Raw genomic sequence first — 17102 nt, 5'->3', positions numbered from 1 at the left:
CTTGCACTGCGACCTTCTGATGAAAATAATAATTAAAATTCTTATTTGAAGTTGATGCACTGCTGCTTTAAAGATTTAACTTTATATATGCAATACAAATCTCTAATTACTACAATATGCAAAAAGAGGAGTCAAATTGAGTCAGTGGGGTGAAAAAAAAGGGCAGTTGAGGGTGTTGGATCAAAGATAAGACTGACTGCAACATGCGAAACTCTCTCTTGATCACTGTGATGATAGTAAACTTGACTAATTGGAGCTAGTTTTGTTCTATTAAACTATCTTTCTAGCTCTGATAAAACATCATATTTTCTATACTTCAAGTGCCGATTTCTATGGTAAGATTGAACTAGATGATTGTGGTTTCTTAGGTGAGATCATGGATTCTGTTATGCTGAAACACAAACCAGAACTGTTCCTTTTGGTGACAGATTCCTAGTCATTCTTCAGATCAAGGGGGCAGAGCTGTATTTTGTTTCTGGCCTTCTTGGATTTAGTTTTACAGTCCACTGTGTTTGCTGCAAAAGTCATGAACAGTATGTGTCTGTGTTCAAATCCAAAGATCACATCAATGTCAGTAATAAACGTTTTCAGGTCCTCCAGTAAAATGCTAAGCAGGAATTCATTGACTTGCACTGACTAATAGTTTGTGGCTCCGCTCTCTGACTGGAGTAGAATTCAGTACATTTCCATATTTCCCTGTCAGAGCACCCTAGAGGAAGCAAGGTGTCTCTTTCCACACTGTATCTGTCTGCACTCTTGTATCAGTGCTGAGACATTCCTTGGCAGGATTTAAGGATATTAGGTGTCATTCACTATAGCACTCAAAACAGCATCAAGTTCTCTTTTGAGTTTGCATTTTGTCTTGTAGGTATTTGATACACAGTGGAAGAACTCAAATTGTGAATTTATGATCTGGTATTCACATATGTTATGATGACTTAGTGTATGAATGAAATAACTGTATTTTACTGGTGGGAAATGGTGGTTGGAATGCTTAGTTGGCTTTCAGTTGTGTCTTGTTCTTTTGCTCTCTACCTTGCTTTAATTTTCTTCCCTCACTCAAGAGCAAGCCCAAAAGATACTCCTCCATCTGGTTAAGGATATTGCCTGTGACTTGGGCAAAACCTGCCAATTGTGTGGTCTGACACATTTGTTGTTAAGTGAGCGAAACATCACAGACACTACCCACAAATGCTGAAGCTGACTGTCACTTTTCCTCATGTTATTATCACCATCTTTTCACAGTCATTATTGAGACACAAAACTAGTCTCTCCTTATTTACAAAGCATCATTAAAACTTCTCCTCATTGTAATGCAGGTTTTTCTGTTGTTTAACAGCTTAACATCACAACATACTGTAATTTGTTTTGAAATCATTTAAAATCCTTTTTCCTAAAGGTCTGTCTGCACTCTTGTATCAGTGCTGAGACATTCCTTGGCAGGATTAAAGGATATTATCCATCCTGGAATGAAAAAAAATGAAATGCAGTGTTTCCCTTTGGTGTTGGGGAAACACTGCATTTTAAATGTTTAAAACAGTGATGGGAATTTAGCAATTTGCATAATTTACATTGAAGAATGGAAAATGTGTGAAATGAAATAAAAGCCTTTTAATCATCTATGAACTGTATAGATTTATGAAATATGTTGCTGTTAAATATGTTTGAATGATGTATTCTATTCAAAATACATGCACGTAAACTGTCAGTGTCCCATCTTGATATTGATGATGCTGTTTATCAAAGAACTTTTATAATTTGATCCTTATTTATTCTTTCTCAAACTGGTTCATGGAACTCACGAGTCCGTGAAGTGTGTCCACTTGCGACCACCGTAGCACTACCTGCCTGTGCTTGTGTCGTTATTGTTGCTAAAATGAATGCAGAATGTTTCTTTGACAAACTATGAAACCTGTACTGCCAAGAGCCATCTCTCTTGTTTCTCTCTCCGATGTGTGCAATGACACACTGACGTGTAAATAGGGAAATAAATGAGTGGTTTTGAGCTGATTTAATAAAAGAACACATGCATGTCTGTTCTAATATTAGGCAATGTTTAAGATTATGTTGATGCAGTCCTCCGGAGAAGAAGGGTCGTGCTCCTCTACCCACCAGTGGATTATTTGTGGCCCCTGAGCTTTTGTTCTGCAATACTGGAGTCAGTGCTTCCATGCCACGGACACACAGACAGCCTGTTTTAGATCCTTTATTGGGTGAATGAAAAGCTATATTCAACCGTCGCTTTCTGTCGATTATCCATCAACAAGTTCTGAGCCATTGCTTCCAGTAACAAGACGCTGTGGAGTGTTTGGTGTAGCTCCAGCATCTCTCATGTACACAAGGGTTGAAATGACATAAACAATCGTATAATTGATAAACGTTTTTCATGCATGTTAGTGGCTATGGTGAAGTAATCAGTCTTCCCAGTCCATCTTCACCTTTCCGTATCTGAATAAAGTGCTGGTTGTAATGTTGGAAACAATGACATGGAAGAAATTAAAATGCTCTCCTAGAAGAGCGCAAAAGTGAAGTGAAATTAAGAGCATGAAGTGTCTCATGGAAATGATGCTTCAAATGTGATGAAGCATGGCATCATCACCTACTTGAGCTCTATGAATTGTTTCTGCACACATTTCAGAATTAAATGCTGCTTTTTTCTTTCTTGGATTTCGATCGACACCAACACACTCTACCACATTAGACATGTTCCAAGTTCACAGCTAAAAGAAATTTGGACCTAATTTGTTGTATTTATTGTCACTCCAACCAGAACAAGAGCCATGGGCTTAATATGTCTGGAAACAATAGCTGTGAATAGACGTTTAGTTCTGTTCTCTATATTTGTTGTTGTTAATGTTTCAATGAGTTGCCTATCCCTGGACTCGACTAAATCACATGTCCTCCATGTTTCTCTCTTTGTAGTCAATGTGATCCTCCCTAAAGTCCTATTGCCCAAACGTTGGGAGCAGCATATGGACTTGAGTGTCTCGCAGAGGTTGGCACATCCGGACTTCCGTTCTGCCATGCTAACCCCTCATCCAGCCTTCTTCCTGGGAAAACATTCCTCTCAGCATTGTTCCCAGATAAGCCCACAGGCCTTGCAGGTAAGAGCAAACATGCTATTACTCACTCCTCTGAGATGGGGTGTGGGAACAGCTTTGAGTCAGTACTATCAAGAAATATTTCAGTATTTATTATTAACGTTGTTGCATACACGTTTAGACTAATAACTTACTCATGCCTAAGCACAATTTTGTGCCATTTGGGGAGAAAGAGACTTGGGGGCTGTTACCGCTGACTCAATGACACTCTTCAAGCTCTTCCCACCGTGGTCACTGCTGTTACTGTCACAATTCTAATGTTCACAGTTCCGGTTTGCTTTGAATACAGATGTGTGTGAGAAATGTTGCGTGTTGAAGAGAGGGTAAATTCACATGGGTGAATGCTGAATACGATCATTTTGGGCATTTTGTCGCTGGTGTTTTTCGCAACTGCATGTTTCATCAATGTTCTTGCAACATGTTCGCCTCACAGCAATTTAGTTTACATGGTTTACAAAGATTGGTGCTTTATTGTGAAGCTTTGATGCCATGTTTAATAAAAGATGGTCCATGCAATCGGTTTACTTAATTTAGCTTTTTTTGTCTGTAGTTTCACTCTGACCAAAGGCGGAGACAGATGGCTGAAGAAAAAAAAGAAAAGCTGCACCATCTGATTCTGAAGAGCAAACATGAGCCGAGTGAGTATTACTTATTTTCTACTGAGCTCTATGTTGACATGGCTGGACACAGATCACAGTACTTAGTGATGAATTCATTCTTCGTCCCATACTTTCCAATGGAGTTGTTCTCATCAGAGTGAGTAGAGACATGGCTGACATTCACATGGTTATTGACTGATCAGCTAATTGAAGGTCAGGTTTAAGATGAGAGTCTAGTCTGTGGTAAAGGGCTAGGCCTTTAGGTTCAAGCAAGGGTTAGATGAGGGTCACCTTTGCCATAGTTATTTCAGCTTGTCTAACACTGAAGGCCCTATTCACTCACAAATTCAGTGTGACATGACAGCACCCAGTTCGTTTTACTGCATCATTGAAAAACAATTTGAACAGAAGACAGTGTTCTCCTGCTACTCACAGATGACTAGCCAATGTAGGCCATTACCGAAAGAATAAGGTCAGAGTGGACCGTGCACAACATGGGTTTTGGGAGTGTCTGGTTCCTTAATCTAAAAAAACACTTTGACTTTTAAGGATGTGCTTTTTTTGGTTGGTTTGTCTGACTTGCCCTGTGTAGAATGCAAAAAAGGCCCAAGGTTTGGATCTGTTAACTGCATTAGAATTTATTTTTTTTTACTTCTAAATTACCTTTCCTACATCACAGTGATGGAAAACAAAAAAGCCATAGTGTGCTCGGAAGTCTAAGAATTATGACGAAAAAAATAGTGTAATTATGCCATAAGCTTATAAAATGATGACTGCACCTCGTTTCATTGTTTGCATATATATTTAATTTTGTCAAAGTAGAAACAGGAAATGAATTCTTGACTCTAACAAATCATAGATTTAAGGATATAATGACTAGTAATGGCTAGTAGGATAATTTACTAGATCAAATTATCAGGGAGCAGAAAGATCAGAAAGATTTCAAGATTCCTAATTTGACTTTGACCTCATGTGGGCTCCATTAATGTCGAACAGATGCACTTTGCTCAGACCATAGTGGCAATTGAAATTATCCATCTGTGTGTCTCCACTCGCGTCTTCTCCTCTACCGGCAAATGGACCTGTTAAATATCTGGTCACAGGCAGCATGAAGTCCAGCACTTAGCTGGAGTTAGAGCAAATCCGCCAGCACGTGACGATAGCAAACATCCATTACAATTCGAAGGATAATATGACTTCCCAAAAATGCCAGACTCATAAGGACATTGTATTTCTCCGGAAACAGTCCATACAGCATGTTTTTGAACCATTTTAGTCTTCCCTTTTCAACCCCAAATGCCAGCTGAACTCCTTTCATACTGATATAAACGGCTCATGTTTCATACCAAGGTGCCATAGCCAGTCCCCTGGTTAGACAGAAGCTTCGAGATCACATCATCATGAGGCACCAGTCCACTCATGAGAGCGTCGTCCCGAACCTCAGCACTCCTTCACACAAGTGAGCCAACTAATACTGTTGCAAAGTCCCTCTTTTTTTATAGTGAATGACTTCTGAAACACATCTTGTATTCAACATTTTCTCAGACTTAATGTTCCCGAAGAGCCCCAACCGAGATCTTATGACCAGCACAAGGTTCTTCGCCGGACAGGTAGGACTTCTCCTCTGGCTCTAATGGTCGTTTTCACCTTCAGGGCTTTTTTTCTTATGGTGTACTTGGTGAAATTTGAGATCAGCTTCAGTCGTCTGATTGTAAAGCTCTTTGTCATGTTTTGTTCAGTGTGGGTCTTTCAGCTGTCTCAGCAAACTGTCTTTATATTATGTATTGCAAGGATGGAAGTGAGAAGGTGTGGGAGGGAATGGTCAAACTTTTCCAGTAAGACCAAGAAAAGTCATTAGCGGGAGGCCTACAGGCGCCGAGAAGCAAGCACAAATGGACATAGAAACAACACAAACAGAAAAACATAAAGACTGGAGCGGTTAGATAGCTTTTGCTCTGTTAGGTGTAAAATGAACTGCGTGTGACTGAGACTGGTTTCATCTTGCTGCCTATCTCTGAGAGCATACTCTCCATTCAAAACATCATTATTTACTTTGTATCAGAAACCGCGGGTGCCTGCGCACACACTCCCTCTTGCCTTTGTTTTCTCTGGGATGAACACAAATCTCACATTCATCTGCTCAGGTTTATTATTGTTTGAACTAATGTCAGCCTCAATAGCATTTTAACATGCTTTATATGACAATTAAATGCAACACTGTTGGCTTTTGTGTTTTTATTTTGTCGTGATAATGATTTGCTCCAATGTGTTACTGCAGTTTCAGAGCCAACACTGAAGTTGAAATCAAAGAAGCTCAGTACGACCCGCCAAAATCCTTTGCAGCGTAAAATAAGTGCCCCTCCACTTATCAAGCACCACACTGAAATTCTGGGTATTGTATTCCAACTTATTTTGCCAATATTTTTACTCCTGTATGAGTAACATGCATTGTCTTGTTGTGTTACTGTATTTGCCTTTCAGATCCATCTGCCAGTAGCAACCCAGCATCGGGGTGTAGTTCTCCAAATGACAGTATCCATTCAGAGAACAGCACCCTACCTGTGACCCATGCGGTATATTCTCATTTCTACCTCTTCTAAACGTCTTCAGAGGTCCCTCTGTTGAATCACTCATGTCAAATTGTGATGGGTTTCACAGTGTTGCTTACTTCCTATGGTCCAGAGGGACGTCACTTACTTTACTTTCACATACAAGCAGCAATTCTCACAAAGATAAGAAATCGTTCACAACAGCTGAGATGTCTGAGACCTGTTCTGGGTGGTCAGAAGAGTGCAGAGTATTACAGTAAATCCACTCCCAGACTTGGACTGTGTATATGCTGGCAGCCTCAGAAAGAAGGCCGGCAGCCTTACCGATGATTCCCTCCCACACTCTTTGTGTCCCTGGTTTCGGGACAGAGACACACGTGTCTAATCACACAACTTTTCCCCCCACTGTCCACTATGACTCCTGCCCAGATGCACAGCTGCCCTGTCCCAAGTAAAACACAGTAGCACTCTTTAGTGGTGCAGGCTTCTGAGATTGTTGAATGTTTGATTTTGAAGGCCTGGTGTATTTTTCCCGCTTAGTTTCCAGCAGAATTTTGCGTCAGTGAGTCTCGCATTAATCTTCTGTGTAACCCTGTAAAACTAGGAAGTCCTCTATTTTTAACTACTAGTTCAGTCTTTTGATCATGTTCACATAAAAATAACAATTGTCTACTTATTCTGTTGGTCTTGTATTGCTTCACTGAAAGCATTAGTTCAACTTTTTTTTTATAAAAAAGTTGTTCAGAAGTACGTATTTATTTGTGTGCAATGTCTCCTGCGTTTGAAACTCTCTTCGTCCTCTGCCTATAGTGTGTTTCACCTTTATAGAATGCATCACAACTGATTGCAAATGTTAACTCACTTTCTCGATCTATTTAAGGCTCCGAGACGTCATCTAAAAAATGGCAGGTTTTCCGGTTTTAACCCGACTGCCACACCAAACATTACTGCTGGACTACCTGCCCAGGTGAGCTCTCATTTACATTTACTGTATGTTGAATTGTTTACATGGTGACCAAAGCCTTTCGGCATTTAATGTCTCAGACTGGAAGGTAAAAACACATTCATAATCTCTGAACAGGCTGACCTTGGAGGAGCTCAGAGGCCCAAAGTTTCTGCTCTTCCTCAGGCCTACATGGATAGAAGCAGCCTATTGCTTTCTCAGCAATTGCACCCAGTGCTTGTCATGGAGCCACAAACTGGAATGGTGCACCCACAACTCATCGCTTGTAAGTTTCAATCCACAAATCAAACCAAAAGCAGCCAGGTTTTGCTGCAAATACACAGAGTCCCCAAGCTGGATTTGAACTCTGTCTAGCTTCTGCTGCAGTGTTAAAGAGGGAGTATCGACGCAAGCATATATTGGGGGTTTAATATTCATAATCGAATGCGTAGATTGGCCTGTATTTATCCATTTAGCAGTATGCACACTGTGTCTAATGTAGTGGCATTGCATTTTTTTGTTAATTGGGGTTAGTTGTGTGCCATAAATATTGCAAGAGCGCCCTCTGCTGGTTAAACAACAGCTACATTTTCCCTTTTACGTCTTCTCTATTAAAAGTTAGAACATTTGTATCACCTGAAATACGTCAGTGATCTGTGCTCAAACTAGTTGTATTTTTTTTGTTGCAGTTCAAGGTTTCAGTCCTGTGTCTCTGCAACAGCAGTGTCACATCCCAACACCAAACAGAAGAAATGGCATGCTCAATTTTCCAACCCACAAGCGCTTAGAGAGGACGCGTTCTGAACCTCCACCTTACAGCCACACACTCCTTCATCCGCACGCCAACCGAATGTCTCGCACACAGCTTCAGCTGCAACAACATTGCCACAGAAACATGCTTGAAAAGCTCAAGGCTCAACGGAAGGTAGGTGGACGCTGTGAGGTGATTAGAACGACTCGAAGTTGTTCAATGTTTTGGTGTCTCACAGATCCAGTCAGAAGAAATGGACATTGAGGAAATCAGCTCCGGTTCTGGCTCAGGACCAGGGTCTTTTTGTGGGTCAGAGTCTGGCTCCATATGTGAGGAAGACCTTCACCGAAGACAAAGCACTACCAGCAAAGACTCATTTTATGACACAGAGTCCAATACCTCCTCACGAGATAGCCTGATCGAAAGTTCCATAACACCGGTAATTAAATGCATGTTCATGCAAACCTCGTCTTAAACTGATCTTTGAAGGGGTTGATTCATACTTCTCATTTTCTCTAGTCAGATTATTGGGGCCCTATGACAAATAATAGCTGTTTATTTCCTAACGTTGTCTTCAATTTATGTCATAAAGCATGCAGCAATGGCCACAAATAAGTTGTGTACAGGTTAGTTTTTTCTTTCAGTCAAAAGAGGGCACTGTAGTCACAGCAAAGAAGTCGAGCGCATGTCTGAGCGGGAGAGCACCTTTTTGGTTGTATTTACATCAGTAAAGTAGTTTTATGTTTATGATTTGGTGTTTGACAACTGGATTTCTTTTAAGTTAAATGCTGGGAAATATACTGTATATGTATCTATGTATGTATGTACAGTATATTACGTCTAAAGTATATCCTTATTTTTCATTTTCCTGACTCTCAGAGACAGATTATACACCGATTCCAGTTGGACCCTCCAACGGAGCCTGTCCTGATGTGGCATCACCAGCCTTTAGCACGGACCCAGTCCTCACCTGCGTCCACCTCACTTTCTGTGGCACCAAAACCATTCACAACCATTCCACCCCACCCGGTAACCAATCCCGGTTCAGATGTTCAGTTACGTTTTACCACAGGTAAGTGACACTGCAATGCAAATCCATTCAACCTTAATTCAAACACACAGCTCTTGATGGTGACCTTGCGTGTCCAGGTCTGGTTTACGATGCGCAGATGCTGAAGCACGAGTGTTTCTGTGGAGACAATAGCCGCCACCCGGAGCATGCAGGGAGAGTCCAGAGTATTTGGCTGAGACTGCGTGAAAGAGGCCTGAGAGACCAATGTGAGGTACAACATTGACCTGCACGAAATGAGTCGTCAGTAACTGATCGACTGATGAAAAGGACACATGCCTTTGTGTCTTCACCTAATTTGCTATATGTTTTGTTTTTTTTTCATTTTGCTTGATTTTATTCATTGTGGTTTACAGTGTTGCATTTTAATAACCACTCTGTGTGTGTGCATGCACACAGTATATCCGCAGCAGGAAGGCCACACTAGAAGAGTTGCAGTCAGTCCATTCAGAAGCACATGTACATCTGTATGGCACCAACCGACTCAGGACCGATAATCCCAAAGTGGCTGGTATGACCGTTATTACTATTGTTAACATATGAACCGATGAATGAGAATGAGATGTGACCTGTTGCTTCTTTGTGCAGGCGTCTCGCTGCAGCCAGTGGTCAAGCTGCTCTGCGGAGGAGTGGGGGTTAGTTTTCACACCCCTTTCAAAGTGCTTGTGCTGGAATAGGTCCATTGGCCTAATTGCAAGTTAAACACAACTGATTAGTCTTCATTTTAGAATGTTAAACCGCCAAAACTGCAAATTACTATTGATGTAACGCTGTTGCTTTTGGCTCAAATATGGCTCAAACTCAAATGCAAATCGAAGGTTGTGAAGAGCTTGTGTGCTGCTGATGTGGACAACCTGACAGGAACACGTTTGAAAAAAGGAATTTCCAGCTTATTTAATTGAATTACAAACTAAAAGTGATAGCCATATAAGATAGGAGGGAACAGAAGGGAAGGAGAGGAGCTGGGCGTCTGATGATAAGACGACTGATCCGCCTGGTTTTTCGGCCCTTCTCTGCTTCTCTGTACAGCGTGATTGGAACAAGATGGCAAAGTCTGCGATAAAAGAAATTCCTGTGATTGCTTTGCTTGAACATGGCACATTCCCAGAAATGTGACTCCAATACAGAGGAATAACTGAAATGTTGCACCGCTGGACAATGCAAGAACAAATACATAACTTTTATTTCTCTATTTAGATTTTCTCTTCGTGTAAAGAACAGAATTTTGCGTGACTCCACACACGCCAACACACGCTTACCGCTAAACACATCGGCAAGGAGTCATAAAACTGAAACTCTGGAAGTGCTAATAAAAGTGTGCTATTTAATATAAATATTATTACACATTTTATACACCTTTAGTATTTTTTTGTATGATGGACTTAATAGGCAACATTGTAAACAAGATTATTATCTTGGCAAATGGCGTCATCTGTGTTTATTTGCTGACAACTACAATCAGCACAAGAACATTTGGAACTATGACTGTGCTGCGATAATTTCCAAAGATCAGGCTGAATCAGTGTTTGACTAACAGGTTGACGACGATACAGTCTGGAACGAGCTTCACACCTCAGCAGCTTCCCGTATTGCAGCAGGTTGTGTGACTGACCTGGCCCTGAAGGTGGCTCAGGGAGAGCTAAAGGTGCGTCTGGTTCCGTGGGTTAACTTTTTTGGTTATTGTTTCTCTTCCTGATAAAGAACACAGTGTGTCATCGTTTCCGTTGAACAGCACAGCTGTTCGTTTCTGAAGGAAAAGCGGTGATGATGCCTGTTGCTTCTTATGGCCAACCTCTGTAGATGCCATTGCACGTTCTGCATGTGGAGCTGCAACTAGTTGTGAAATGAAGCAGTAAAATACACAGCGAGGCATGTCGTCATGACTTCACCGTTAATCTATATATCTCTACCTATGAGTGGCCTTTGCTTCTATCACAGGGTGTGACATCAGTGAAACCCATGAGTGGGCACAATAGTGAGTCAGGTTATGAATGTGAAGAGCTTTCTCATGTTTACTGGAGCAGAAAGGTGTTAAGGTTTTGTCTTCTCTTACAGAATGGCTTTGCAGTGGTAAGGCCCCCTGGACACCACGCTAACCACTCTTCCCCTCTGTAAGCATGAAAGCAAATACACACACACACGCACACAAACACACACACATGCCAAGAGCCAGGAGGCCTTGGAGTATTTCAAAGGATTTATTACAGATCAGCTCGTGAGCAAGAGAGAGTCGATGCCTTCTAATGTGCGCATGCTGGCTGAGGTTCTGTGATGTCTGTTACCTGGCTGGTGCCTGGAGCAAAGTACCTCCACCTCTCTGATTCTTTAAGCTTTCAAAAACACAGCAAAGCGCCTCAAAAGAACATGCATGAGGATGTGTGCGCGTGAGCAAAGTAACCACATTCGGCTGGGTGTTCATTGCTCGGCAGTCCAAGTCCCTGGTTATTTATATGATGACTGGCTTTGCTTTCGAAGCACTGTTTGGATGACATCTATCATGTAGCATCCACGCTAGCACAACCCCATAATATTTTATGAGTCATTCTGACACCGCAACTTCCTTTATTCTGCCATTGTTTTGCATACATCGACACTTTCTGGCATACCTTCCCTTTTGACCGCAAGTACAAGGGCCTGAAAAAGCAAATCATTTCCATCTACTTCTATCACAGAGTAAAGGCGGAGAATATAGTTATTATGATTAGGATTATGAATTCAGCCAATTCAGATAAGGATTAATAAAATTAAATATTTAAGTTTTTAAAGTTAATCCAGTCATATGTGTTCTAATCAACAATAGAAAATGTTTATTCAACTTCTTTATTTTTCCTTTCTTGTGACATAAGCAATTCAATAGAGGCAGCATATACAATTGTAAGCGAAATCTATAACAGTTCGATGTAAACCAAAGGACAGTGTCCTCTTGATCAATTAAAATGCGTTTTATTTATACATATACAGACACTGATGAAAGGATTTTAAATGCCAGTGAACCTTCATAACACTGACATGAGTTTACGTCTTTGTAAATGTGTTTGCAACGAATGATTCAAATGTCAGCGTCCTTGTTTAACTCTGAACTGTGTCTGAACCACCATCAGTAGAATCTGGACTGAATCGCTGGGACCTGATTAGTCGTAGATGTTCTGACTCCTCATGTGGTGGTTTTGTGATATTAATTTATTAAAGATGTCCTTATGAACACATGTGACAGCCTTTCATCTTCTCCTTTTGGCCACAGGGGTTTCTGCTTCTTCAACTCTGTGGCCATCGCTGCGAAACAACTCCAAAACAAACTCAACGTCAGCAAGATTCTCATCGTAGACTGGGTAAGGATCCTCCATCACTGGTCCCCATATGAAGAGAATGCAACACAAACAAGTGTCGTATGCACGCAACCTGCATGCCAAGTTAGCTTACACGGTAGCTTTAGCAGTATACACCGACACACATTGACACGTTACCTCTATGTGACACGTCTTGCAAACACGCTAACCAATTCACTGCCACGTCCGAGGCGCTGCTCGCCATGTGTTTTAAACCTGCGCTTGGTTTCCTCGTCTTTGCTTTGAAAGTGCATTACTACTTGATTCATCTGGAACAAGAAAATTCAAGCCGAACTTGTCACTTTCACATTTTATTCCAGATACAGTGGCGATAGTGTTTTTGGAAGCTTTGCCGTTGGCATGGCTTGTCAACTTCCTGCATAATTTTCTAATCAGCAACCAAAAACGCTGAGTGTCCTTTCAGCAACAAGGGTTTCATTTTTCCATTTAACTCAAAGATGAGTTTGCATTTCATTTTACCACTCATAATACATGCTGTCTTTCAGCATGAACTGATCATATCCTGATACAAGTTATTTTAAAATGTACTCAAGTTGTTATCATGTTATAATTTAGCTGCCTCTTGAACTTTGAGAAATGCAACAAGATGTTTCTCTTAAAGACGCAGTTCAATCCGAGATGACCTTGCTTGGCTTTCCATGACCAAAATCATCTCTGTTTGGAATTAACTGTGATAGAAATAATGACTATCATGTAATTTGAAAATCAACTTGTCACATAGTAAATTGTTGTGTCTTTAGACACATTTTAAGCGTGAAGTTTGTTTTTTTTCTTTGTTTTTTCTTTCCTCTATGCGTCACGCCATCCCCTGTCATTGTCTGAGATATGCTGCACATTTGGCATTGCCTATGCTCCTGAACTCTAATGGTACCGTGGAAAATAGATTCTGGGTTTGAAATATCTTCCTTAGTCATGCTTTAGCAACTCTATCCATGTCTCTCCTGGACACTCTTTTAAACTGCAGCATTGACTATGCAGGATATTCACCATGGGAACGGCACCCAGGAGGCCTTCTACGAGGATCCAAGCGTGCTGTACATTTCTCTCCATCGATATGATAACGGCAACTTCTTCCCTGGCAGTGGTCATCCCAGCGAGGTCAGTATCAAAGTCTGCGTGCGTGGTCTCAGTGATGTTGAAGTACTCGACACATATCACTTTTGATCCTGGTCGCCTTTGGTTCCAGATTTCTTCAGCTTGTTGAAATGACTTTGCAGATTATAAATGCAAAACAGGGTTGATTGTGTTAGAAAAAAGATTTAATTCATTTGATTGATGCTCAAGGTCTATCAATAATAGTCTTTTATGCTTATTTTTAAATTTTGTTCCTTTTTTAATTATTGATTTTTGACGTGTATAGTGCAGACAGAAGTAGAAATTCAAATTTAAAATACAAAGCAAAAATAAAATGAAATAATGAGAAAGATGAGAAAAAATGATTCAGGATCTTCACATCCCCCCAAAACAAAACAAAAAAAAAACTGAACAGAACGCAGCCAATCAATGTGAAAACAACGATGCCGAGGGAAAGGTTTTGACTTCTATTGAATTGGTGAAAAAAACGCAAGTTTTTAATCATGAGAAGTAAATCTGCCTCCAGTCTGCAGCTTCCTCATGTGGTCCGTCTCTTCATGTGTCCGGTTGGAATGCGCGACTTGAGCTCTGCAAGCAACAGTCAGTCAGAGTTCAGTCATTACGATGCTTCTTTTGGGATTTTTCTGTGAAAAACACTGTCATATTCATGTCTACCTCCATCTAGTGTCAAGTATTTTCTGCTTGTTTTGATGTTTCCACATGGTTTTAATACGTTTGATCAGGTGAGAGTTCATCTTTATAGAGTGACCCTCTCCATGATCGTTTACATGGAGTGGAACCCCACAACAGTAGGGATCTTGATCTCTGCATCACAGAAAATACCACAAGCATAGTTGAGTAAATATAAAATGTTTCCCAACAATTTACTAAACAATTGTATGAACATCTTTCTAAAGTCTTGGAATAAAACTACAGGACCCAAAACAGTAAATGTATGTCCCTTTAGGAGTTTGGCCTTTAAAGCTGTGGTGTTCCATTTATTATTTTCCAAGCTAATGCAACCAACTCACAGTTAACAGACGACAAATGACATTCTCAGCTTTTATTGTACTCTAACTCCTCGACAGGATGCATGGAGCCAAATTGCATGCCTATGTTTGTGTACAGGAAATGGAGATGCCCATGAATTCCGCCTGCGGTCTCACTAGAAACCAAAAGTGTTGATTATCCCCTCAGATGAGCTGACCCCAGCCCACGGTGGCATTCACAACCCAATGAGTCCCCCACGTCTCTTCCCCTCAGCCTCCATCCTCCCCCACATTAATGAGGAGGGAGCATAGGCGATGTTTTCCCATAAAGTCCCCTGATGAGGGACGGTACATAAAACGTTTCGCCAGCTTGGATGTGGCTTTGCCTTAAGTGGCCCCTCAACCTCTTTTGAGCTGTGCGGTAAACTTCTGGAGTCTTGGTGTCCCCCCTTGTAGGTATATAACGCCCCATGGGGTCGAGTTCTGATGTCATGGCCAAAACACCCCACAGTAACCAGCGACTGCTTAATGTGCTCCAGCAACTCTTGAAACATAAAAGACAGGCAGAAGTGCAAGATTCCTTGAGCATCCACAGAAATGGTTTGACTGTGACGCGTGCGTGAGCGCATGCGTGTGGGTACATTACCAGTTGGCAGAGGACTCAAGACCTCATGTGTTTTCCATTTTCCTGTGAACATCCCGTCCACAGGGAGAAGAATAGAGACAGACACAATGCGATGCTCTTCGGCATTCTTTCCCTTTCAAGTGTCTTCTCCCTCTACGCAGACACAAAAGCATGAGCACATTCACACACTTTTACACTGCCAGGTGGGTGTCAATCATTTCTCCCTCTGACACGTTGAGTGATGGTGCAGTGTCAGGAGAGAGACTACAAAGAGAGAGAAGAATCCTCAGACCCTTCCATCAGCAGATTCACCCCGAAACGGGTGAGGTCAAACTGAAAGCAACTTTTTCTGTCTGGCAGCTACCAAGTTCCTCTTTTCTAAAGCCTTTAAACCATTTTCATGGCCAATCTACTGGTCCAGATACAGGCTTGGTGACACCTCCACCACTCATGAATGAACTTCTACAGTGATGCTGCTTGACTAGCTATTCTGCCTCTGCCTATGTAGCGTTTGACATTCATGATCTACTCGCACGTTATGAATCAATTGATCCATAAGAATATCTGACAAATTGCATTAAGATCAAAAACAAAAGCTAAGGGGTGCTGAGTTAACAGCCATCCTTCTTTCATTTAGAAATCATAATCATTCCCTTCCGTTGCCTTTGAAGAGCTCTTATCTCCTGTTCTCTTCTGCTGCGCCGTGCATCACCGGTGTCCCAATTTTGATCATAAGTGCCACTGTCTTTTTGCTCTCTTTGTGCAGGTTGGTGCTCGTGCAGGCAGGGGCTTCAATGTGAATGTGGGATGGACAGGCGGTTTGAAACCTCCCATGGGCGACGCCGAGTACCTGGCCGCCTTCAGGTAGATCATCATTTTTATGTTTGTGTGTCCAACTCCTTTGACCATTTTATAACTGCTGGTGCCACAAATGTGTTTGCAACAAAGCTGTTGGTGGTCAGAGAGCAAGAAGTGATTTTAATAGGTGAGTAGCATCTCTAACTCACTGGGATAAGCCATGAATCTTCAGTCAAGCCACAGTTTAGTCAGGAAACATTTGCAGCAGGAGTAGGTTGGTGGACCACTTCAACCCATTTCGCTGTCAAACCAGCAATTTTCTTAAGTTGCTGCGGCATCGTGTGTTTCATTACTTATCTAAATATTGTCTTTGTTATGGTATGTCCTCCCCAGTTGGAGCACGAGAGCAGGAACACAGCAGATATTCCTTTATCATCTTACCAGCAGAGCTTCTGTATACAAGCTCTGGCAGACACTTGTTGGTAATCGTTGTCTGTGAGGCTAATGAACTGCATGCGCAGTGTTAAGAACAAGACCTTTGCATATTGAGGTCCTACCAGACCGCACAGAGTAAACAAGACATTTTGACTTGGATAAGCAAGAGTAAAAGCAGTGCGCACAGCTTATTTGAGTGACTTTGACAATGGCCAAATTGACCCATCTTTTTGCAGTCGGATAGTTACATTAGGCCTGTGTATCAACAAGTATCTTGTGCTGCGATATGTTGGCCTATATTGGAGTGGTGATACAATATATTGTGATATACTGTAATACTGTTTCAACAGTTTATTGTAATTACAAACTTTATTTTATAGGAGAAATTTATATAATGCACTACAATATTATGTGCATGAAAAACAGTTTTTTGTTATGACGTCAGTTCGGCTAGACTTTCATTTAGATTTTGCAGTCCAACTGAGGAATGAATCTCTCCTTGCATCAACAAAATAACTCCACAAATATTCATTCAATCGACTTGATAATTCAAGCTAATATCACACAATCAAGTATTGTGTTATTTCAGCAAAAATATCAATATAATATTGTGTAATCAAGTATTACGATATTTGAGTGTATCGATGTTTTCCTACAACCCTAACATACATTTATATATTAAGTCACTAGAAGTGTGAAGCATTGTGTCCTCCAAAACTTAAAATAAAGTGGTGATCGGTGAATTTTTAATTCAAGAAACTCTCAATAATGATATCATTACTTTCTCAGACTCAACATGAGTTTTCAGCTCCAACAATGGCT

General features: G+C 41.1%; 1 protein-coding gene across 2 annotated transcripts in view; it reads left to right on the top strand.

Annotated features, from left to right (window-relative positions):
- Window positions 1-17102, top strand: part of LOC128761170 (histone deacetylase 7-like) — a 39356-nt gene that overhangs the window by 12224 nt on the left and 10030 nt on the right. For both annotated transcript variants that reach the window (XM_053869196.1, XM_053869195.1), the window contains exons 2-20: window positions 2923-3104; window positions 3652-3739; window positions 5051-5159; window positions 5246-5310; window positions 5979-6092; window positions 6182-6273; window positions 7130-7216; window positions 7331-7478; window positions 7882-8117; window positions 8182-8382; window positions 8823-9015; window positions 9093-9226; window positions 9412-9523; window positions 9601-9647; window positions 10550-10657; window positions 11068-11123; window positions 12254-12341; window positions 13338-13457; window positions 15814-15911. In XM_053869196.1, coding sequence (XP_053725171.1) covers window positions 2973-3104; window positions 3652-3739; window positions 5051-5159; window positions 5246-5310; window positions 5979-6092; window positions 6182-6273; window positions 7130-7216; window positions 7331-7478; window positions 7882-8117; window positions 8182-8382; window positions 8823-9015; window positions 9093-9226; window positions 9412-9523; window positions 9601-9647; window positions 10550-10657; window positions 11068-11123; window positions 12254-12341; window positions 13338-13457; window positions 15814-15911 — 2228 coding nt within the window. In that variant the 5' untranslated portion in view covers window positions 2923-2972. The remainder of the gene's footprint in view (window positions 1-2922; window positions 3105-3651; window positions 3740-5050; window positions 5160-5245; window positions 5311-5978; window positions 6093-6181; window positions 6274-7129; window positions 7217-7330; window positions 7479-7881; window positions 8118-8181; window positions 8383-8822; window positions 9016-9092; window positions 9227-9411; window positions 9524-9600; window positions 9648-10549; window positions 10658-11067; window positions 11124-12253; window positions 12342-13337; window positions 13458-15813; window positions 15912-17102) is intronic.

This window comes from Synchiropus splendidus, chromosome 6, assembly GCF_027744825.2.
Source record: "Synchiropus splendidus isolate RoL2022-P1 chromosome 6, RoL_Sspl_1.0, whole genome shotgun sequence".
NCBI lineage: Eukaryota > Metazoa > Chordata > Actinopteri > Syngnathiformes > Callionymidae > Synchiropus > Synchiropus splendidus.
This window is presented reverse-complemented; position numbering and strand designations above follow the sequence as displayed.